The sequence below is a fragment of the Theropithecus gelada genome, chromosome 5, assembly GCF_003255815.1.
Source record: "Theropithecus gelada isolate Dixy chromosome 5, Tgel_1.0, whole genome shotgun sequence".
Classification (NCBI taxonomy): domain Eukaryota; kingdom Metazoa; phylum Chordata; class Mammalia; order Primates; family Cercopithecidae; genus Theropithecus; species Theropithecus gelada.
Window position 1 is genome coordinate 149,729,246 of NC_037672.1, and position 23,726 is coordinate 149,752,971.

Here is a 23,726-nt window from a genome sequence, read left to right on the forward strand (position 1 = left end):
AACTCTCAAAAGCAGAATAAATCAACAGTTGAAAAATAAAAATGCTTTCTATAGATATTTCCTTCCAAATGTGTCATCTGTTGGCAGACTAATAATTCATAGTAAAAATAATCTGTATGTTTTACATTTTTATAAAATATTTTTCAAAGGGGACACTAAATCGAGTGTAATAAGTTAAATAAGCAAACTACTTAAAATTTAACAATGGAAAAGTCTCACAAATTATTGTTACAATTTTCTACTATCCAAAGACTACTTTATAGATGGAAATCAATTAATTTCATACAATATTTTAAAATATTCTATAGATAAAACTTCCTCAAACAGAATTTTAATCCAAAGTGTTACCCATCAAATTTGGGGGAAAAAAGGATTACATGCATCAAAATATGCTAAAAAGACATTTAGTTTTACCTGAAAATAAAATTCAGTAAAATCCAAAAAATAATTAAATATTATAGAATAAAAGCTTGAGCTGTTAAAATTAGAAAAATATCTAGGCATAGCTATTAAACTATAAATATCATAAGAGTTTAATAAATGTTTTAATAATCTATTTTTATATTAAACATAAATATACATATAAATATTTAGGAAGAATCCATAGCTTCTGGTTATAGATGACAAACCTGATAGGGTCACAGCTTTTCATTTGCCCTGATATACAAATAACTTGAAAGTAGTAAGACTCATATTTTTAATCATTTTGGTATATAGTTAAGGTCAGATTTTATTTTCAGCAGTTTTCCACAATTTCTTATTAGAAAGGTCAGCTAGTTATGTGAAAAATAATTTAAAATTACTTTATATTTAATATTTAAAAGTCTAGTTAGAATACACATGGCATATATATATCTTTATAAAAAAGTAAACTATTGCTAGATTTTTTTTTCTTAGATTAGGTAAATTAAAATATTCCAGAACATAACCTGAAATTTAAAAAACAAAATAGAAATCACCAATTCAATGTGTAAATATAGCAGAAGAGTTCCTTTTATGTTTGACATATTGACCATATCTGTCTAATATAGCCCTTTGACATACATTTTTTACTCCCTAAAACCTTGTTAAATAGAAATCTGTATTTTTTATTCAATCATTATTTACTAGGGAGTTTTGCTACTCAAACCAAAGGTTTTTGCAATTAAACCAAGGATTACTAGTTTTTCATTTTTTATGTTTAGGCGATGTGGTGTAACTCCTTTACAAACCGTATATAATAAAATGTATCAGGAAAAGCTATTACTCTTCAGATACACAATACATAGTTACTTAGTTGATAAAGAGTTAATAAAATTTTCAAGGTCTGCTAAAGAATTCTGAAGTCCGTCATTCATATCTTGACTTCTAAGAAATTTTTTCAGAGTATCTAAAGCAGTTATTGCCTCAGATTTTGATGGTAAAGGGAGTTCAGTTCCTGGAGATCCATCATCATCCTCTTCATCAGAAGTGTAAAATCCAGTTTCATCTGATTTACTTTCTTTGGTACATACGGAATCACCATTTGGTGCTGCTTCACACGTCTCCAAATCGTCATCCAGGGCAGCATACTCTTCTATAGATAAACCTTCAGGAAATTCTACTCCTGCCCCCACAGCATCAGCAACCAAATCCAGACCAGTATCCGTCTCTGCACTTGTCACGTCACTTTCTCCTTTTTGAGATTTGAATCCTGCCTCTTCATAGCTTTTAACAATAGTCTCTGGGGTTACAGCCCTCCAGCAAAGATGCAATGTATCAACTGCATCTAGCAGTGAAAATGTAAATTCTTTGCTACCTTCAACAGAGCTTAAAAATTTCTTGATAAGACAGTGTCGATATTTGATTTTAAGGCTTTTAATAATGCCTTGTTTCATAGCTATACATTTGGAAGATAAACATGATGGAAAGAATGCTAACTCAATGGACTTCAGGTTCTTTACTTCTGGATGTGCTGGAAAAGACTCAACAAAAATCACCACTCTTCGTTGCTGGGCTTGAAATTTCTCATCAAGCTTTCGCATCCATTGTTCAAATACATCTGAGGTCATCCATGCCATTCTGTTAGCTTCATAACACACAGGTAATGATTTTAAACCTTTGAAACAATGTGGATTTCTCTTTTTTCCAATTACAAGCAAGGGAAGTTTCTCTGAGCCATCCATGTTTGTGCCAACCACCAGAGTTATTCTGTCTTTGCATAACTTTCCAACTGAACATGTTTCACCTTTAAATGCAAATGTATTGGTAGGTAACATTCGATAAAGCAGCCCAGTCTCTTTTATATTAAAAACATTTTTAGGATGATAATCATTTAAATAATAAGGAAGTACATTTTGGTACCAGACAGTCGAAGGGTCTACTGATACACCTGTAGCTTCTACAGGTTGAGCTCTGAATACTAAACCATACCTGGATTTAAAACGATCCAGCCAACCATTACTGCACTTAAAATCATTATGGCCCAGTTTCTGGGCAAAATCATTTGCTTTTAGACGTAACATCGGACCATTAACTGGTACATTTAGACACTGAGCAATTCGATACCATCTCATTAATGCCTCTTCCAGATCTGTATAAAAAGCAGTTCTCAGTCTTTTTCTCTTTGGATCAAATCTTAGAGATTCAAAGGCTTCTAGAACTTTGTCTTTATTCTTCATAATAGAAGACAATGAATTTTTCTTTATTCCATATTCAGCAGCAATCTCTGCTTTTTTCTTGCCACTTTCCACTGCATTTATGATGTCGATCTTTTCCTCAATGGATAGGCTTTTCTTTTTCTTCACTGTTACGGGCAGAGTTGAGGCATCTGCAGAAGCTTCTGCCATCTCAGCCAGTGCTTATGTAGAGATTACTCTTCTTACTTCCTGGTGACTGTTTCTTTAATTGTTTTCCAGTATGATATAGATTGCTGCTTTCTATCCTACTTCATATACTAAAAGTTGGTAAGTGTCTGATAGTCTTATTTCCTAGGAACTTGATGACAAAATATGCTTTTTCAAAGATCTGAAGAAGAAAAATGTTATATGCAACTAGAATGTTTTAGAAGACAAACTTCCTTCCTAGAACCTTGTATAGCTCAGTTTATAGCTTATTCAGAGTTGTAGAAGTCAAGCTAAAATAGAAATCTCATTATATCAAACCTGTCCAGTCCTGCTGATGTATTTTTGGAACTTCAATCCTTTAAGATGATCCATTTTATCCAAGCACACATTGAACCTCTTATTAATTCTCCATAGAAGGCCTCAGAGACAAGAAGAAAAAACGTTCAAAAGTTTCCATGCAACTATTACCCATTAATTTTCAAGTTTGTTCATGGTAAAGAAGAAAATGGTAGAATCCTTCTAGAAGTTGCCAGTATATCTTCTTCTGTTTTTTGAAAATGTAAAAAAGAAAAAAGCAATTTTAGCAATATGTCAATTGAATATTAAAAATAATGCTTATACCCAATTGTTTTGCTCTTAATAATGAAAATAATAGAAACATGTTTCTGAAAATACAATAAAGTTTCCAAGAGAAATGCTTACCTCTCAAAAGGCCTCTCTGTAAAAGCTCTCTAGCTCTGTTCTACAGATTTGAATTCTCACTTGCCTTTGAATGCTTTATAATATATAGTTCTGAAATAAATCAGATAAATTTAATTTAGTTTGAAAATGTGAGCTTACCAAAATTAAAGAACTAAAAATGATGCTGGATAGATGCTTGGTGGCTATTTTTCACATGAGGTCACAGACTGCACCCTCTAACTTCTCCAAAAGAAAACATAGTCAGACAGTAGTCACAAGGTTCAACTTTTAATAGCACATGGGAGACAGTGTCTCTTTTATAGGAGTCTAACAGAAAATGCTTCACTAAAAAATCAAGTACAATTCTATTTTTAAAAAATCTAAATCCCATTTGACCTAAAAGCTTAAAAACCCAGTACCTTTTTATTTTTATTCTTTAAATTTTTTCTCTTCTCTCTCTCTTTTTTTTTTTTAACCCTTATCCTGTTAGTGGGCTAAGAACTCAGTAACTTTTGTATTAATTTGACACATTAGCTGAATGTACAGAGGCCAGAAATACTGGACAAAAGGCATAGTAACAAACATTTAGGAGAGTATCATGCAGAAAAAGATGTAGACTAAGAATAGGAAGGATAGTGACCACGAGTCTTAATATCTCAGGTCCTCTACTTTCTATCTGTAAAAAAGAAAGTGCCAGGCAGTTCTGAATTGAGAAGTGACTCCGCTATTTAGTACTCATGTGATCCCAGGTCATTTACTTAACCATTTGAAGCTTCAGCTTCCTTATCTGTAAAATGGGAGTAACTACAGCACCTACCTCATTATTGTGCATTCAAAAGGATTCAGTGAAAGAATGTAAAGCACTTAGCACAGTATTTAGCACTTTAAGAAAGTGCTCAACAAATGGATGGTGATGATCTCATCATCATTATCTTTCTCATGTCTTTTGGCTGTGTGAATCTACAATTTGGAAAACTTTATAAAATCCTACTTGCAAACAGAAGCAAGAATCCCACCTTAAATCTATACTCAAAGTAGGGCTTTTCTTTTTTTCTTTTTTTTCTTTTTTTTTTTGAGACGGAGTCTCACTCTGTCGCCAGGCTGGAATACAGTGGTGCGATCTTGGCTCATTGCAACCTCTGCCTCCTGGGTTCAAGCGATTCTTCTGCCTCAGCCTCCTGAGTAGCTGGGACTACAGGCGCACACCACCACGTCCAGATAATTTTTGTATTTTTAGTAGAGACGGGATTTCAAAATGTTGGCCAGGATGGTCTGAATCTCTTGACCTTGTGAACTGCCCGCCTTGGCTGCCTCAGCCTCCCAAAGTGCTACTATTATACTATTACAGGCATGAGCCACTGTGCCCGGCCTAAAGCAGGGCTTTTCTTAAGCCATGAGAACAGTCACATGGCCCCAGATGGGCTCATCTCTACTTTCCCAAGTCAGCACCTCCCTTATCAGAATCTATGGAGCAGCCAAGATAATAACAAGCTAATTTGATGAGCGGTGTTACTTCTGTATGTGTGTGGGCACTCCATTCTTCTTGCTGGGCTTCCAGGTTTCCCAGGTGATGCGCACCTTTTGCACAAAATCTTTTGACAAAACTTTTTGCCAAAATTCTTCTGCCCTTGTTGTCCAACTCAAAGGAGGAATTTTTATCATAGGAATTACAACCAGTAAAGGAATTCTTTTTTTAAAAAAAAGTGTCATTTCAAAAAAAGTCTTAAAAATAATGATAGCCCTGGGTTTTAGTTTTTAAATGGTTTTACTACCTATATTCCAAATAACCAAGGAGGAAGGTAAAACTGGATTTCACTGGTCCCACAGTTACCATGTGGTTAAGAGCAGTTTAGAGTCCAGGCTTTTAAATGTCAAGTCAGCATTCTTTTCACTATATTACAGTCACACTGGTGGGGCCTCCTGTGACCATAGTTACAGATTCTATGCTCCCAGCACCAACCTAAGCCAGCATTTCCAATGTCTTAAAACAATAAAAAGCAACATTAGGCCTCCATGAAAGAATAGGCCATTATGAATTCTGTGAACACAAATAGCAACTCTATCTGTTAGGGAGGGTTGACCTAAGTAATAAGATTTGACCATAAAACTAACATTAAAAATCTTGCTTGTATATGGGATCTCTTCTTACATTTTTATTCAATTTCCTGTAAATATACAATTATTTCAAAATAAAAATAAAATTCTTGCTCTTATTAGGAAGATACCAACCTTCAGAAATTGATGTAGCAAGAACCAATTTTTCAAAAAAGACAAAACCAACCAAATTTACTAAGAGAATCTCCCAACCCCTCCCCTCCCCTCCTTCCTTCCTCCCTCCCTTCTGCCCTTCCCTTCCTTCTCTTCCTTCCTTTCCTTCCTCCCTCCCCCATCCCTCCCTCTCTTTCTCCCTCCCTTCCTTCCTGTCTCCCTCCTGCCTTATCTCATTTATCAGAAATAAAATCTACCATGTCAAATAACAACAATTGTAGAAAAAGTAACTTGAATTTCTTCTTTTCCCATCCTGGTTAAAGTGATATAATATATACTATCAGAGATTACTCATTATCTTGAGAAAATTGAAAATGTGATAACTTTATTTAGAAAGATTAGGTTTTTCCCCTGAGTTAACATTAGTCAAAGCTACAATTTTCCATGATAAGATACAATATATCTTTATTCCTAAAAGCAATCACATTTCTAATGCCAAACAGACAAATTAGACTTTTTCCCTAGAAAAGAATAAGGCATCAATACTACCTGATCAATGAAGCTGACATTCTCCAAACTCCAACAGTATAACATCTGGGATATTCTTTTGCAAGGAGTAATGGCAGCAGCTAATATTTCTCAGAACAGGCATCCTCTCAAGCTCATTAATCATTTTCCCTCTTGAAAACATTACAGCAGAGAAACACTATTCTACATGTTAGGGAATATTTTCTCTATGTCAACGGTTAAGCTAATCAGAAAATAATAATAATCAATTCATCAAAAAAGACTCACCAAATTAATTTCAAATAAAGAAAATACAACAGTCAATCCTACTATTAATAAGAAAAACATAAATCTTCTTTTAAAAAAAGAGATACATTTTTGTTTTTGCCTATCAAAATGTCAGTATTTAGTGTTTGCTAGGGTGAGGTAACAGGTTGTTAGGAGGCACATAAATTGTTACAACATGCTTATGGAGGGCAAATTTGCAATATGATATACCTGATATACAAACCTTAAAAACTGTGTATAACGTTTTATCTAGCAAGTCTATATCAAGGATTTTTTTTTTTTTTTTTAAGACAGAGTCTCGTTTTGTCACCCAGTGGTGCAATCTCAGCTGGAGTGCAGTGGTGCAATCTTGGCTAACTGCAACCTCTGCCTCCTGGGTTCAAGCGATTCTCTTGCCTCAACCTCCCGAGTAGCTGCGACTACAGGCATGTGCCACCACGCCCGGCTAATTTTTTGTATTTTCAGTAGAGACGGGGATTCACTGTGTTAGCCAGGATGGTCTTGATCTTCTCACTTTGTGATCCATTCACCTCCGCTTCCCAAAGTGCTGAGATTACAGGCGTGAGCCACTGTGCCCGGCCTATATCAAGGATTTTATCCCAAAAGAATAATTATAGATATAAAAATAATTTCTTACAAATGTATTAGTTTTCTATTGCTAATGCAACAAATTGCCATATACTCAATGCCTTAAAACAACACTCATTTATTATCTCACAGTTCTGTAGATCTTAAGTACAGGTGGGCTCAACTGGGTCCTCTGTTTAGAGTCTCACAATGCAGAAATCAAGATGTTGGTTAGAAGTTGGGCTCTTATCTGGAGGCTCTGGGGAAGAATTTGCTTCCAAGCGCAATCAGATTGTTTGCAGAATTCAGTTCCTTGCTGTTGTAGGACTATGGTCCCTAGTTTTTTTTTTTGTTGGCTGTTGGCAGGGACTACTCTCAGCTTCTAGAGGCTTCCCTCAGGTCCTTGTCTGTGGCCCTCTTCATTTCAGCAATGGAGAATATTCCTCCTGTAGAATCTCTTTCACACTTTGAATCTCTCTGACTTCCTCTATTGCCACAAGCAGGAGAAAACTCTCTGTTCTTATAGGGCTCACTTGATTAGGTTAGGTCTACCTAGACTACCGCCCTTTTGATTAATTCAGGATCAATGATTAGCAACCTTAATTACATCTCCAAAATTCCCTAGTAAGTAACATAACATATTCATGGAAGTAGTATCCCATCATGTTCACAGGGAGAGGGAATTATACAAGGTAAGGGTCATTGGAGTTCATCTTAGAATTCTACCTACTATACAGGACTATTCCCTGCATTGCTACATAATTACAGACAAAATTGAAAATATGCAACAAAAAGGATTCATTCAATAAATTAAGAAATATCTACATGCTGAAATACTTTTGTGCCACACAAAGAATATTTAATGATATGAAAAAAATTCCATGATATGTTAAGTGAAAAAAAGCAAAATATAAAATTATATGTCAACAAATACAACATACACTAAAAATTACATCAGAGCAGAGGCTCATGGTTATTCCTACACAGCTCACTTCCAGTAAACCATAGGTTGTCAATAACAATTTGTTAAATAAATGAAGAAATATATATCTACATAGATATAAAGAAAAAAAATACATTGACCAAAATGTTGAATGTTCTCTCTAGGTAAATGAATTATAAATAAGTTCAGCTTTTTCCTCTTTATAGTTAAACACATTTTTACAACTCTAATGTTCTACCTTTTTTTTCCCTCTACAACAGTCATCTTAGAATAATGTTCTATTTTTGCACCAAGTTATTAAAAAAAATCAGTATCAGAAAACATAAAGCTGGCATTCTTCCCATTCAGAATCTCTACGGGTAATGCGTCACTCTCCTTTTATCAGTAGTTTATACCCCTCTGCAGAGAATCAACTACTTTCCAAACTTAAGAAAGCACTCACTCACTGTCTTCTACAAATAGATAGCAACTATATCCACTTAATCCTGCTTGTGCCATTACCCTAAGTAGCAGGAGTTGCTGGTATTCTGGAACTTGCCTGGTATGCAGCAGACAACATATTTCCATAACTCGACTAGAGTTAGTCAATTTCCTGGTGCTATAAGAGAATCAAATAAGTCCAAAGTTCAGTTTCCCAAAAAGCATCTTATTTATCATGGGAAAACATGCAAAACAGTCGTACAAAGCTGACTGAAATGGGGGCTCAAATCAAAGGCTTGCAAGATCCAAAGAGAGGGAAAAATGAATTCTCAAAGGGAGGATAAATAATGGGTTCATGATAGAAGTAGCATCTGAACTCAACTGTAAAGGATGGATAGGGACATCACAAGTAAGGAAAAATAGGAAAACATTTCTGCTGATAAGACTAGAGAATAAAGCATGGAAGAGGGAAATAAGCAGTTTGAAGCATATTAAACATTTCTTTGCAACTGAAGTTTCACATCTATGTCTATATTGGCATTTATACTTATCTGTATTAGTTGGTTAAATTAGCACTTTTCCTTCAGGCATATAAAAGAGAGTGCTCATTTGCAAGATTGAGGCCAGATCTTGGTAAGCCTTTAATGCCAGGATAAAGAATTAGACTTCATGGAGTATGCCACAAATGCCATTCAGGGCTACTAGAGTTCCCCATAAGCCCAGTGAATAAATAGCACCTGATTTTTCAAAAAGCCAAATAAACAGCCAATAGCAGTGCCAAGTTAAATGAGTAGATAATCTCCATGTCATAAATATATATGGAAGGCAGCTATTCCCTTTAGTCTCCAAAAACAAATGACAATTCAGAGAAAAGTAGTAATCTTCTATTCTAAACAAAATGAACAGGCAGCGTCCCCCAAGTTTTAGGGCAAAGGAGGGAAGGAGGAAGGGAGAGAGGGAGGAAGGAAGGAAAGAAGGAACGAATGAACCAAAAAAGGAAGGGAGGGAGGGAGGGAAGGAGGAAAAAAAAAGAGGAAAGAAGGAACGAAGGAGAAGGGAGGGAGACAAGAAGGAAAGGAAGAAAGAAAAAGAGGAAGGAGGGAAAAAAGGAAGAGAGGGAGAGAGGGAAGAGAAAACAAGTCTCCTCTAAACAGGGACAGGCTTAAAATAATGTTTTTCAGTTAGTACCAAAAATATTCCCCAATCCAAAGAACACTGGTTGCTGCTTCCTTTGTCCCAAAGGATGTATAGAATTCCACTATTTTCCATCACCAGCTGAAGTAGTGTCTAGTGTTTTCTTGGAGCCAGACTATTCTAATTTCCTTCAGGTCCGTGGAAATCATAGAAAGATTAATCATGTGTATATATAGCCTTGCACAGCGTAATACTGTGGGTGAGGATTAATCATACACAGTACCAGAATCTCACTGAAGAGTATCTAACTTGGTTAGCATCTTCGCCTAGCAGAAGTTAGAATTAGTTCCAAGTCCATCTGAATCTCTGTCAAAACCATCAGCAGGTGCCAAGGGAACTATCCAGCTATGAACAAACTAAAGCAAGTCTCCACCTTTCCAAAATAAGAAACACCTCTGGGTCTAACAGTCTAATAGTTAGATTAACTATTAGAAGCTACGCATCTAATGAAGCTTAGCATCTCCAAACTCAAGAGACAGCTAGCAGGAATCCTTAACACAACAGCCAGCAAAAACAATTCAGTACTCACTGTCCACAATCATTCAAGCACCGCTGAGCCCTACCGTACACTTCCTCCAAGTCATCCTTCTGAAACCCTAGGAACAACACTTGTACTTAGCTGCAAGTTCTGTAGTCGCTCTATTCCTACACAATTACAGCAGTAATTTAGATTGGGATTCTTTAATTATAATTGAGAAGACTAACGGTCTCCAAACCAACAAGATGGCTTTGTACAGAAAAATCTACAGTAAGCTGTAAGAACTGAAGTTATAGTTTGAGTGGGTTGACATATATATTTGCTCCTTTGTTTTAAGACAGAACCACTTAAGATGAGAGATTTTTGTTCTGGAATTTCAGTACTATTTTTGTAAGAGGTGGTATCCTGGGAGAGCTCAATCTTGTTATACATTGGAAACATTTATGGTGACACAGGTATTTACTATTCACAGATCCGGGGAAGATTCCTGCCAGGGATATTTCACTACACTGAAACTCCCTGGAAATCTGTAGAGGTAGAGCTCTGCCTTTGGGCATTAGTCATTAAAATTATCTTGTCAGCTACGGTGACAACTAAAGGCAGCTGAAAAGTACGGTCTAAAGAAGGGTAAATCTCACCATATGCACAGTTACCCTTCGCATTTCTACAAGCGAAATGAGAATAAAAATGAGCATTCAAAGTTGTCAAAGAAAAAGCAGTCCAGCAGTTCCAAGGGATATTCTGTGATGGACCAACTGTATGGTACTGTGTGTAAATGAACTTCAGGTCAATCTAGCGCCACGGCGGAGCCACGCTTTCCCACCATTCAGCGCTGGGGATGGGGAGAGTAGAGCAGGTTGGGGCCCCGTTTAGGAAAGTACGAAGGGCTCTGAGAGAGCGAATTGTTCAGCAGTTTCCGTGACAGGACAATGATCTATTTAAGAAGTAATGGGGCAAGCAAAGAAAGCAGAGCTCGGTCATCCGGAAAAATAAAGAGGAGCCGGAAAGAAAAATATCAGGGAATCTACTGTGAGAGAGCGAGCAAAGCAAAAAGCGATCACAGATCCAGAGCAACTAAGAGCTCAGGGATGCCGGGCCCGGGGGTCTAGCCTTTCTGAAGGGAGGGGGCTCCCCAGGCACGGGGACAGCGCAAGGAAGCGCCCACATTCCGTCTGCTCCCTTATCTTCGCATTCTCCCCACCACCCCCACCTTCACCGCGGGACTGGAATAACCTTCGTGCTCTCCGGTGGCTGAGAAAGCAGCTTTCGCTCTTCTGTGGTAGCGTGGCGGTGAGCTACATCCACCTCCACCCTCCCGACACCGGCTCACGGTCTGTTGGGGAGACTCCTAACGTGTGAGGCTAGGGTGTGTGAATAAAAAACAGGGAGGCGGAGGGCTCCTGGAGACCTTTGACTTCTCAAGACCAGGCAGGGGCGCCTTTCCGCAAGCTCCCAGCTCTAGCCAGTGCCTCTGGCCCCGCGCGCACATCCTTCTACTATTAGGTCGCTGCCAGAAAATTGCCCGGGCAACGACACCGCCGGAGTCCCGGATGTGGTTGCTAGGGCAGCAGCGGGAGGGGCGCAGCCCGCCTCCCGGAGAAGGGCGGAGGGAGCCTCGTGGGAGGTGCGCTGGCACCACCGAGACGTGGCCGGGCAAGGCCAGATTGAGGGAGAGAGAGGCCGTCCAGGGCCAGGGACAACGCTATTTCCGGTCTCCTCACTTCCGGCTTCGCTGATCTTGGTGCTGGTTCTGGAGGCCGGGTTGAGAGGTTGCCGGTCCGACTGTCCTCGGCGGTTGGTCAGTGTGAATTTGTGACAGCTGCACTTGCTCCCCGCCCCCGAGCAGCCGAGGTGCGTAGGGGAAGAGGAAGAAGGAAAAGCTCCGGGTCTCGTTTCCGCTCACTTCTTGCCGGGGTTGAGGCGATTCCAGACAGCGGCGGGAGGGATAAGCGTCGACTTAGAAGCTACCGAGTTACCCTAAGACAGGTGAGGGCGGAGCTGGCTCGCCTGGGAAAAGGCGGGGGAAAGATGGTTTGAGGTGGTTGGTGGGGCGGACACGTTGCCTCCGGGTTCGCCATTCCGGACTTTTACAGGGCACACCTCTCCTTAGTCTGTGCCTTATCTGCCCAAGTGTTATGCCTTTGGTTTCTGTTCCTTCATTCCTTCTGCCCCTCTGAGTGTGCCCCCGAAACAGTCGAGTGAAGGTGTAGGACCGGCCCTTGCAGGGAGGCACTCTCTTGGCTTTGCATACATTGGGTGGGAAAAGGGGTTGCAGGATCCGGAATCCGGACGTTTCTTGACAAAGTGTCGGAGTGGGCCTCCTTCAGGCTTAGTTTCCAACCCTCATTTCTCCCCTCCTCTCCCTGCATCCCCAACTTCCTCTCTCCGGCAGTAGGAGGAAGGGAGGGAGTGATAGTCCCTCTGAGAGGTTCTTCTGGCAGTGGTGCAGGGAGGAGTCTTGCCTGTGAAATGTCCGAGCCTGACTGTGCGTCTGAGGACGTTCAAGAAATGCTGGAGTTTTGGAAAGGGAGTTGTGCGGTTGTCTTCTGCTCCGTTACTGTTTGCCAAGTTACTACTGTTTACGTGTCTAGGAAAAGGAGAGAATTTTTAAAAAAGTTTTTAGACGCTAGACGTTTTTCCCTTTTACTTTATTTTGTTATTACTTCGTTTTGTTCTTACCTTCCTCTTGAGCCCTTTGATTTCAAAAAGTTTACACTTTACACATCCTGCAGATCCTTTAGCCACTCTTAGGATTTCTGTCCCCCGCCCCTACCCTGTTTTCTCCTAAAGTATAAAATTCATCTAACTCCGTTCTTATTTGATAAGGAAAAGCCGGAAGAGATCCAGAACTTCTCATAAACTTTTGCTTTCATACTTTCACCTGTAAGGGTGTGTTCACGTTTGCCATTTAATTAACTTAATTGGCATAGAAATGTGCACTAGAAATGGTTACCTTAAGTCAGCTGTCTGTTAAGGCTTCGGGAATTGGCCTTTTTTCTTTTCTTTTCTTTTCTTTTTTTTTTTTTTTGAGACAGGGTCTCACTCTGTCGCCCAGGCTGGAGTGCTTTGGCGTGAACTCGGCTCACCGCAACCTCCATCTCCCAGGCTCAAGCGATTCTTCTCAGCCTTCCGAGTAGCTGGGATTACGGGTAGGCGCCACTACCGCCTGGCTAATGTTTGTATTTTTAGTAGAGACGGGCTTTCACCGTGTTGGCCAGCCTGATCTCGAACTCCTGACCTCAAATGATCTGCCCGCCTCGGCCTCCCAAAGTGTTGGGATTACAGAAGTGAGCCTCCGCGCCCGGCCTAATTGGCCATTTCATTGCTGTTCTCTCAGAGCGGCTACAGATGACTATATTTTACTACTGTTCTGATTCTACTTTTCTTTCGTTTGTCCTGTGGTGTTTTTTGTTTTGTTTTCCTTGCTTAGCATGACCCACGTCTTCTCCCAACTACCAAGTCTAACACACTTTTATCTGAGAAAACAGAAAAGATTTCTAATGTATTTTCTGGATTAAATCCCTACCTAAGTTACTTTAGTTTCTATTCAAATTGATAAATTGGTTTACCCTGGATTATGATTTGCCTTAATCCTGGATGATGACTTGGGGTTCATGGCCTAAGGGTCGACAACTTTCAGGGGTCTTCCTCATTCCCACCCCTGAAATTATATGCAGTTTTGTTTGAGTGAATTTTTTCGCCCCTGGGGAAAGTGTCCATTCTTTTTATCAAATTCTCAAAGGAGATATACAGCCTCTTCATAGATTAAAACCATCACTTAGGCAGTGTCTAGTTGAAGTTAGTGAAAACAGGTGTGTGTGTGCGCGCACGCGCGCGTTTGTTTTCCACTTAGGCAGTGTCTTGTTGAAGTTAGTGAAAACGTGTGTGTGTGTGTTGTGTGTGTGTGTGTGTTTTCCGAAACTGTTCAAAGGAGATATATAGCCTTTTGATAGATTAAAACCACTACTTAGGCAGTGTCTTGTTGAAGTTAGTGAAAACAGGTGTGTGTGTGTGTGTGTGTGTGTGTGTGTTTTGTGTGTTTTCCCAAACTGTAAATTGTTTGCTTTGGGACCAAGGAAACGAGAATGCAGGGATTCTTCTAGTTTGATATTGAAATCTCTACTTTAAAACGTTAGTGTTTCTAAATTCCTTCCTAGGCTTACAGAAGGAAATGAGGCTGCCCACTTCATTTCCTGATTTGTGGTTTCGAGGTTTCTTTTTAGGGATAGCTGTTTGTGGTCAGTGCTCTGGAGATCCAGTGGATTTACAAACTGATGTGCTTATCTTTAATATGTATTAAATATCACCAAGCTACTGGGCACAGTTCAGAGTAAAAAATTTAAATTCTAGTTGCATTTTGCTTTCATTTTCTTAATTGTTTTTGCTTGAGGCATGTACCTTAGGATTTGATTTGGCTTTGCTAGGAAGAACAAACAAGATGTTTCAGTGGTGTGGTCCTTTGGAATGTTGTTGCTTATCTTGACATCCCCTTTCCCTCTGTTGTGTATGAGATATTTAAATGATTGTTTCTCTCTTGTGAATAAGTTAGTATGCTTCCAAGCTTAATGTAAGTTTTAGAGTACATGTTTGAACTTACCAATTTGGTTGTGAATTATTTGTTGATTGAGGGTTGCAATGCTAAAAGTCTGATACTTTTTTTTTTTTTTAAGAATGTTAACTTGAAGAGACCTATACAGCTCATCATAGCCTACCTTGAGTAACCAGTTTCTTCTGCTCACAAAATGAAATAAGCTTTCCTCTGTCTAGCAACCTCATTTGGGGGAGCAGTCAACATAAGTTTTTAGACAATAGTTTATGCTAGGCTGGGCACAGTGCCTCACGCTTGTAATCCCAACACTTTGGGAGGCTGTGGCCGGTGGATCCCTTGATGGCAGGAGTTCAAGACCAGCCTGGCCAACATGGTAAAACCCCATCTGTACTAAAAATACAAAAATTAGCCGGGTATGGTGGTGCATGCCTGTAGTCCCAGCTACTTGGGAGGCCGAGGCAGGAGAATCACTTGAACCCAGGAGGCGAAGGCTGCAGTGAGCCAAAATCCCACCACTTCACGCCAGCCTAGGCAACAGAGTGAGACTCCGCCTCAAAAACAACAACAACAACAACAGACTAGCTTATGCTAAATTAGTTTCCTTTTAAGGTAATGACAGATTCGGCAGATAGTTTATATCTAATACTGTAACAATTACATTTATTTGCTTATGTGCATTAAGCTAAGTGCTTTACATTATTATCTCATCTGATAACTTTATAAAGTGGCTAAAGTCCTCTTTCTATAGGTGAAGAAAATAAAGCTGAATGATTAACTGAAGCTAAAGTAGTCTGCTCAGAATTGCACTGGTGGAGCCAGGATTTGAACCTAGGTTGTCTGACTCCAGACTACTACTGTAGACAACTTCTACCATGTGTCCATTATGTCCTTTTTGAAATGAGTTGGAGATATATCACCAGATCTTCTATCAGGTGTTAAGAAAAGGTTGTTTCCTTTCTTAATCTTCAGTGGATGAACATCTGGTTGAATATCATACTGAGAAGTTTGACAAAAATAAGTGAATTTGGAGGAGGCAGTTGGTGGGGGTTTCCTATGGGGATGGATATAAGTCTCTGTGTGGATGTCAGAACACCTACACCTACTTGAAATAAAGAATTGTAAGTATAAATTCTTGAAATGAAGATTCAAATAATAAACAGATGGTGTGTGTGTATATGAGGAGTGGAAAATGTGAAAACGAAGATTATAAGTAATAAACTGGGCATTGTAAGAGTCTGGAAGTATAAATTTTAGAATAATAAATTTATGATGGAGGAAAGAATCAATTCAGAATGGAAGAAGGAGTAAATTAAACAGGAAACTTTAATATGGCTATGGATGAAAAACTAAAATATTTGTACAGAATGGAAAGTGAGTTGTTCCACTTAATATGGAAGTTGGTGACTTAGGACCATGACAAACTAAAAGTCAGATATGTGGCACTACTTCTGGATGTATGAAAAAGACTATTGGTCTGAAAATAATTTTGTTTTCCTTGATCTCGACTAGCTTTTGGCAGTCATGGAGGCCACCGAATGGCTCTTGCACATTAACAGATATTCTTTATGAGACAAAAGTATTTATTTTCTTTTTCTCTTTCCTTTATTCCTGTTCTCCTTTCTCCCACCTCTCATTCCATTCTCCTCCATTCCTTCTAAGCCTGTGTCTTAGGATGAGCATAGGCAGGTGTTGCTTAAACCTTTAGTTGTTCCTGAAAAAGGAATATAAAGTCTCGTTATGAAATACACTTTTTCCCCTTAATGAACATACTTAAGTGAATGCTGTTCTTCAGAGTAGGCAATCTGCTTTGAAATCTTCTAGTATTACTGTCAGTTCAGACTGAGACATACAAAAATGAAAAGTTCTTGCCTGGCATCATCACTTCATGACCTCAGTCACTAGAATCTGAATAACTTTGGGTATTTGGAAAAAAATCACATCCTGTCTTGAAAGACAGAGATTTGGGGATCTGAAGGTAGTTGCAGAACAGGCAATTGCTCAAATCTTTTATGAAAATATGGCAGTGTCTTTGCCATGTTCTCACCTAAGATAAGAATTTATATTTTATTTTTGTATATCTGTGATAGCATTGGACTAGCAGCTCATTGATTTTCAACCTTTAGTCTCATTGGTCCCTGGGGAACAGTGGCATACTGCCTTTGGAACAGGATCATAAAAGCAGCAGAGTTAGTGGTAAGCCCTAAATCATCCAGAGGAGGGAGTCAGTTCACCAACTCCAGTTTCTACTAGCCTGAGATAGTCATCATGGCACACATAAAAAATGATTATAATTGTACGGCAGACTAGAGCCAGGCCCTCCCTGGTTCCCTAGAAGCTGTGGCGCGAGGGAATGGGTCACAATTTCAGCACATCTGTAATCCATTCTTGGCACACTGGTTGGAAATCTTTGCCCTAGAGAAAAGGAATATGTTACTTTGTTTAATACCTTCTGTTTGTTTAGCATGTAATAATTTACAAAGCACTTTCACATATATCCTCATTTTATTTTTACTCCGGCCATTCCAAATAGGTAGAGCAGATAACATCACCATGTTAGAAATTAAAAAATTGAGATTTAGGTAAAGTGCTTTGTCCAGGGTTACACACACACCTACAAAGGGATGGATCAAGAATTTACACCCCCAGTGGAAAGAGACCCTGGATATAAACCTGTGATCTGTAATCTCTAAAATGGCCAGGACCTTATCTGTTTTATTTCAGTGCTAAATATTGCCCAGGCTGGTCTTGAACTCCTGGGCTCAAGCGATCTTTCCGCCTTGGCCTCCCAAAGTGCTGGGATAACAGGTGTGAGCCAATGCATCTAGCCTAAGTATTATGAATTCTTTGAATAAAGATTCAAGTAATAAGCAGAAAATGGAAAGGATGTTTTTTCTATTCCTCTAATCTCTCGACCCACCGCACCTCTCTCCCAGTTAATTTGAAAAGTAGGTATTGGGGAATCAGATGAAATATATGAGGAAGCTATAAACCTGCACTGTCTAATGCCAGGGACACTAGCCACATGTGGCTATTTAAGTTAGTTAAAATTAAATACAAATAAAAGATTCAGTTCCTCAGTTGTACCAGCCATATTTCAGTGTCAGTATCGTATGTGGCTAGTGGCTACTTTATTGGACAGTGCAAATTCAGAACATTTCCAACAACATTGGCCAGCCCTGATAAAACTTTAAAATGCGACATGGTATGATATGATACATAATTCCCATGTTGTTGAGCCATGAGTTTAAAAATCTGTTACCCATGGTGCCTAGCAGTTTTTGTTTCAGCTGATGAAATGTTATTGCCATGTTCTCTCTCAGCTTTTTGTTTTAACTAAATCCAGATGGTCAAAGTCTAAGTTTAATGTTTTTCTTGGATGTTTGGGGATTATAGTTAGCTGCTTTTCTAGGATAAAGATGTCAGCTTCATTAAGGGCATGAGTGTTTTCTGTCTTCTTTGAGCTGTAGATCTGTATGTCTTGTTATCTTGTTGACATCCTCTCTTGAATATCTTAAAGGTATCTCAAATCCAGTATGTCTAAAATAAAACTGATTTCTCCTTCCCTCCCTACAGAACTGTACAACGTTGGTTCTTTGTTCGTTTTTTCAGTGAGTGACACAATTATCTTTTCATTGTAAAATCCAGAAAACTAGAAGTGATCCTTAATTCCCTCTCCCTGATAGATCCAATGATCAACAAGTTTTTAAAATCTTACTTTCTACATGACTCTTGAATTTTTCTATTTCTTCCTGTTTCCACTACTGCCATTTCATCTTGCCTGAAACTTTTACAGTAGCCCCCATTCTTATCTATCCACTTCTGCTTTGGCCCCTCTCTAATTCATTACCCATCCTGAAGGCACAGTGATTTATTTTGAAACACGCATTTGATTGTCACTCTCCTTCTTCCTCCCCCAGTGCTTTTATGGCTTTCCATTGCTTCTAGTATCAAAATAAAACTGCTTAACAACGTTTAGCTCTCCAAACTCATCTTGTACCATGTTATGCATAAGTTTCCAGTTCAACCATGCTGGCCTTCTTTAGTCCTTTGTATGTACCTTGCTCCCTGCCTTTTTTGCAAGGCTGTTGTACATGCTTTTCTCTCTGTCTGGACCATTCTTTCTTTACTTTCATTTCATTTCACTTGGTAGTGCCTAGTCATCCCTCATACCTCAGCCGAAGTTTTGCATCCTTAGAGAATATGCTAACCTCCCACATTAAGGTAATAGCATCATACATTTCCCACACTTTGCAATTTACATTTATTCATGTGACTGTAAGATTGTCTTTCTGTTCAGTGGCCTATAAACTTCATGAAGGTAAGGTCTATTTCTTATTTTCTTTTTTGGCTCATTGTTGAATCCGTAGGACCTAGCTCAGTGCCTGACACGTAAATTTGACTCATTAAATTTCCAAGTTAATGGTATTAAGGATTTCAGTTCATCGAGTTTTGTAATACAAGAATTTGAATGTGAATTTTTATCAAAATAGTGTTAAAATAGTAATACAGTTTGAGCATTCCTAATCCAAAATCTTGAAATCCAAAATGCTACAAAATTCAAAACTTTTTTTGAGCCCAACATGATGCTACAAGTACATAATTCCACACCCAACTTTATGTGATGAATCGAAGTCAGAATGCAGGTGTACAACAGTTTCCCCAAGAGAAAAAAGACCTGCCTGCCCCCTTCAGCTCCATATATCTTTTCCTCATACACCCAGATACACCTACGCAAGCATGCCCACAAAGGGCAATACAATGCCATGTGTATGTATAAGAAATGATTGGTTATTAGTAGCATATAAATTCAGAGACAGGAATGATGGTGATGTCAAACAACCACAGACTGTCCACATGAGTGACTGAGATAGTGACACCTTTGCTTTTGGATGGTACAGTGTATACAAACTTTGTTTCATGCAAAAAGTTATTAAAAGTATTACATAAAATACACAGGCTATGTGTATAAGGTGTATATGAAACATAAATGAATTTTGTGTTTACACTCGGGTCCCTTCCTGGAGATACCTCATTATGCATATGCAAATATTCCAAATGCCAAAAAAATCTGAAATCCAAAACACTTCTACTTTGGAAAAGGGATAATCAACCTGTAATTAATTTTTCATTTAGACTATTTCTTTCAAGTGTATGGAAATAAATTATTAGGCCGGGCACAGTGGCTCACGCCTGTAATCCCAGCACTTTGGGTGGCTGAGGTGAGTGAATCACTTGAGGTTGGGAGTTCAAGACCAGCCTGACCAACATGGTGAAACCCTGTCTCTACTAAAAAATATACATATACAGATTAGCTGGGTGTGGTGGCCTGCTCCTGTAATCCCAGCTACTTGGGAGTTTGAGGTGGAAGATCGTTTGAACCCGGGAGGCAGAGGTTGCAGTGAGCCGAGATCATGCCTCTGCACTCCAGCCTGGGTGACACAGCAAGACTCCGTATCCAAAAAAAAAAGTGTTATTAGTAGTTATATAAAATATAGCACAGTATTCTTAGATTATTTTGTAATAGACCCTTTTATTTTTGGATGGTTTTAGTTTTACAGAATTACTGTGAAGATAGAATAGAGCTTCCCATACCCACTTTCACCTATTATAAGATATTAGGCTGTGTGTGGTGGCTCATGCTGGTAATCCTAGCACTTTGGAAGGTCAAGGTGGGTGGATTGCTTGAGCTCAGGAGTTGAAGACCAGCCTGGGCAACATGGTGAAACCCTGTCTCTACCAAAAATACAAAAAATTAGCCAGGCATGGTGGTGCTCATCTGTGGTCTCAACTACTTGGGAGGCTGAGGTGAGAGGATCACTTGAGCCCAGGAGGCGGAGGTTGCAGTGAGCAGAGATCATGCCATGGTACTCCATCCTGGATGACAGAGTGAGACTCTATCTCAAAAACAAAAACATACTACATTAGCATAGTACATTTGTCACAATGAACCAATATTGACACATAATTATTAAAGTCCATGTTTTATTCAGATTGCCTCACTTTTCCCCAGTGTCTTTTTTTTTTTTTTTTTTTTTTTTTTCTGTTCAAGGATCCCATCCAGGATAGCATATTACCTTTAGTGGTCACATATCCTCTCGTTTTGACAGTTTCTCAGATTTCCTTGTTTTTCATGACAAGTTGATAGTTTTGAAGATTACTGCCTGGTCAGGTATTTTGTAGACTGTCCCTCAGTTGGGACTTGTCTGCTGTTTTTCTCATAATTTGACTGGGTGATATGTTTCTAGGAGGAAGATCACGGAAATAAAGTGCCATTCCCATCGCATCATATCAATAATACAGCCTTTTTGTTTGTTTGTTTGTTTGTTTGAGGTAGAGTCTCACTCTGTTGCCCAGGCTGGAGTGCAGTAACGCAATCTTGGCTCACTGCAACCTCTGCCTCCCGGGTTCAAGTGATTCTCCTGTCTCAGCCTCCTGAGTCGCTGGGAGTGCCACAGGCACATGCCACCATGCCAGGCTAATTTTTGTATTTTTAGTAGAGAGAGGTTTCACCGTGTTAGCCAGGCTGGTCTTGAACCTCCCGACCTCAGGTGATCCACGCACTTCAGCCTCCCAAAGTGTTGGGATTACAGGTGTGAGCCACTGTACCCAGCCAAGAATACAAACTATTAATGTGACAGTACCATTGATATTAACCTTGACTACTTGGCTTGAGATAATGTTCATCAGTTTTGTCCACTGGATATTTTCAACTCTGAACATATAGTTTTAAAATGGAGTCATGTATTGTAACTCAATTTTATTGTAAACAAGTCAGTTCAACTTGAAAATTAATATTCAGTTATGAAATCAAAACAAGTCTTTTCCAGGTTTCAAGCAGTGTCATCTTGGTATAAACTCTGTTTTCTGAATATAAACCTGTTTTCATTGTAATTTCTAAAAATCCAGTAGGTTTCTGGATATTGTAAAGATGTGAATATAGATATAATTGTGCAAATTTCGTAGTACTTTATTTTGAGGTGAGAATTTTGTTGTGGTTTATAAAAGATATTTTCCTCTAGGACCTCAGGCCTGTTTTGGGACCTACAACTAAGTATGACCTCCAGATGCTTCCATTCTTGCTATTCAAAAGGTTGATAGTCTTTAGGTTAAATATAATGTGATATTATTCAACAGAAAGAATATGTTTTTCCTTTTTAACCTCGAACAAGTTCTGTATCTGATGTGTAGAAAGTATTTTTAAAAGTTGTGGTAATATAAAAATGTGTGGAAATTGTGGCTAAAGAATTAAAAATAACTTGCAAAATATATTCTCATGGTAAAGAAAAAACTGATCTTACCATTCTCTTCCTATTTATCTGTGAATGAGAAAAGATGGGCATATTCCAGTAGATTTCATCAAAAGTGAAAGAAATAGAGCCACTTAAAAAAATCTTTAGAATAATAACTGATCTCTGGAATATCAAGTCTAAAGAAACTAAGCAAAATCACTTCAAAGCAAGCCCAAGTTTTGCTAGTTTTTGCTCTCAGTTTTCTATTTACCTCTTTTATTGTCCTTGACTCACCAGTCAGAAGTTCTTGATGCTGTATATCATTATTCATAGTACTTTTCAAATTTTTTTTTTTTTTACTAAAGTACCTTTAGAAAGAGTAATAACTCTTCAGACATTTCTTTGAAGACTCGTATTTTATCATAAAAATTCAGTAAATTTCTTTGAAGACTTATGTGTGTTGTTTTATTCAAGTGAATTTTGCTTTGGATTCCATCATATGTATTTTAGTGAAAAAGAATGTAAATTCATATTCCAGTGTAATGTGCCATGTTTATCTTGTCTGCTGTGGTTATATCTGCCCTCCTGTGTCTTGGGCATACCCCTTCAGACCACCTGTTATATGAGTAACTGAATTTGAAAAGCTCACATTATGATTTGTGTTCAACAACACTCCTGCCATAAATCCTTTATCATTAGACTTCTGAATCTTTAAACTCAGTGTTGTCATGGAGACTCTGAAGGGGTTTTAGGGATCCTGGCAAATCTAATACCTCCTGCCCTCTCTTTCCTGGGGGCTAAGAAGACCTTAAATGCATTTAAGAGTGGTAGAATATAAAACTCTCCCTCACTAAAATTTGGGAAAGGATCTTATAAGGTTTCCCTCTGTATAGATTTGGTCTATTCAGTATGTACATATAAAAATATGATTTTTATAGTAAAATCAAAGCAACTACAAAGAGTTGGATGGATTTTAAACTTGAGGTGACAAATTCTAATTAATAATTCACTTTGTAGGTCTTTGGTTCTTACACTCTTTTGTTAGCAAATACCTCTGGCTCATTTATAGTAGAACCCCCAGAGATGACTTATGACATTTTGGCCTCCAATATAACTGGCCTGTGAGGGCTGAACATCAGTGGTGGTTTTGTAGTAGTAATTTATCACTCTGTTTTAAAGACAGCTTGCAAAGATAAGTGAATTCATACAAAAATTAGAAAATGTATAAGCTAAACAGCACAAATTGTAGGTCATTAACTTCTTAAGTCTTGTTACTCCCATGTATTTTGTTATCAAAGTTATAAACAAGAAGACCTTTAAGAAATAAATATGAAGTGGATCAGAGCACTTAAAGAATGAGCTGAGATAGCGCCATTGTACTCCAACCTGGGCAACAAGAACAAAACTGCATCTCAAAAAAAAAAAAAAAAATATATATATATATATATATATATATATTTATATCATATTTAGTACCTATCTCTGTAATTCACAGACATTTGATTTATGTTTCTCTGTCTGCCTTGAGTTATTTGGTCTTTTCCAGAGCTGAATGATAATGATGTACAGTAGTCTTCCCATAGTCTTGGGGGAGGTGTTCCAAAGCCCACATACCTGAAACTGTGGATAGTCCCAAACTCTATATATACTAAGTTTTCTCCTATACATACATACCTACGATAAAGTTTAATTTGTAAATTAGGCACAATAAGAGATTAACAACAGTAATAATAAAATAGAGCAATTATAACATATTTTCTTAGTCTGTTTGAGTTGCTATAAAGGAGTACCTGAGGCTGAGTAATTTATAAAGAAGAGAGGTTTATTTTCAGACCATGGTTGACAGTTGATAACAAAC

General features: G+C 38.3%; 2 protein-coding genes across 8 annotated transcripts in view; one reads left to right on the forward strand and one right to left on the reverse strand.

Moving 5' to 3' along the window:
• Positions 1-1,167: 1,167 nt before the first annotated feature.
• TIGD4 (tigger transposable element derived 4) lies at positions 1,168-3,071 on the reverse strand. The gene has a single exon (XM_025386603.1). The coding sequence runs from the start codon at positions 2,805-2,807 to the stop codon at positions 1,269-1,271; it is 1,539 nt and encodes a 512-aa protein (XP_025242388.1). The 5' UTR covers positions 2,808-3,071; the 3' UTR covers positions 1,168-1,268.
• A 7,684-nt stretch (positions 3,072-10,755) lies between these two features.
• ARFIP1 (ADP ribosylation factor interacting protein 1) overlaps positions 10,756-23,726 on the forward strand; it is a 123,717-nt gene continuing 110,746 nt past the window's right edge. For 2 of the 7 annotated variants that reach the window (XM_025386045.1, XM_025386049.1), the window contains exon 1: positions 10,756-12,076. The gene's annotated coding sequence lies outside the window, so the exon portion shown is untranslated. Of the gene's footprint in view, positions 12,077-20,973; positions 21,086-23,726 lie in introns of all 7 variants that reach the window. The other 5 variants (XM_025386046.1, XM_025386050.1, XM_025386047.1 and 2 more) reach the window with 4 other exon arrangements.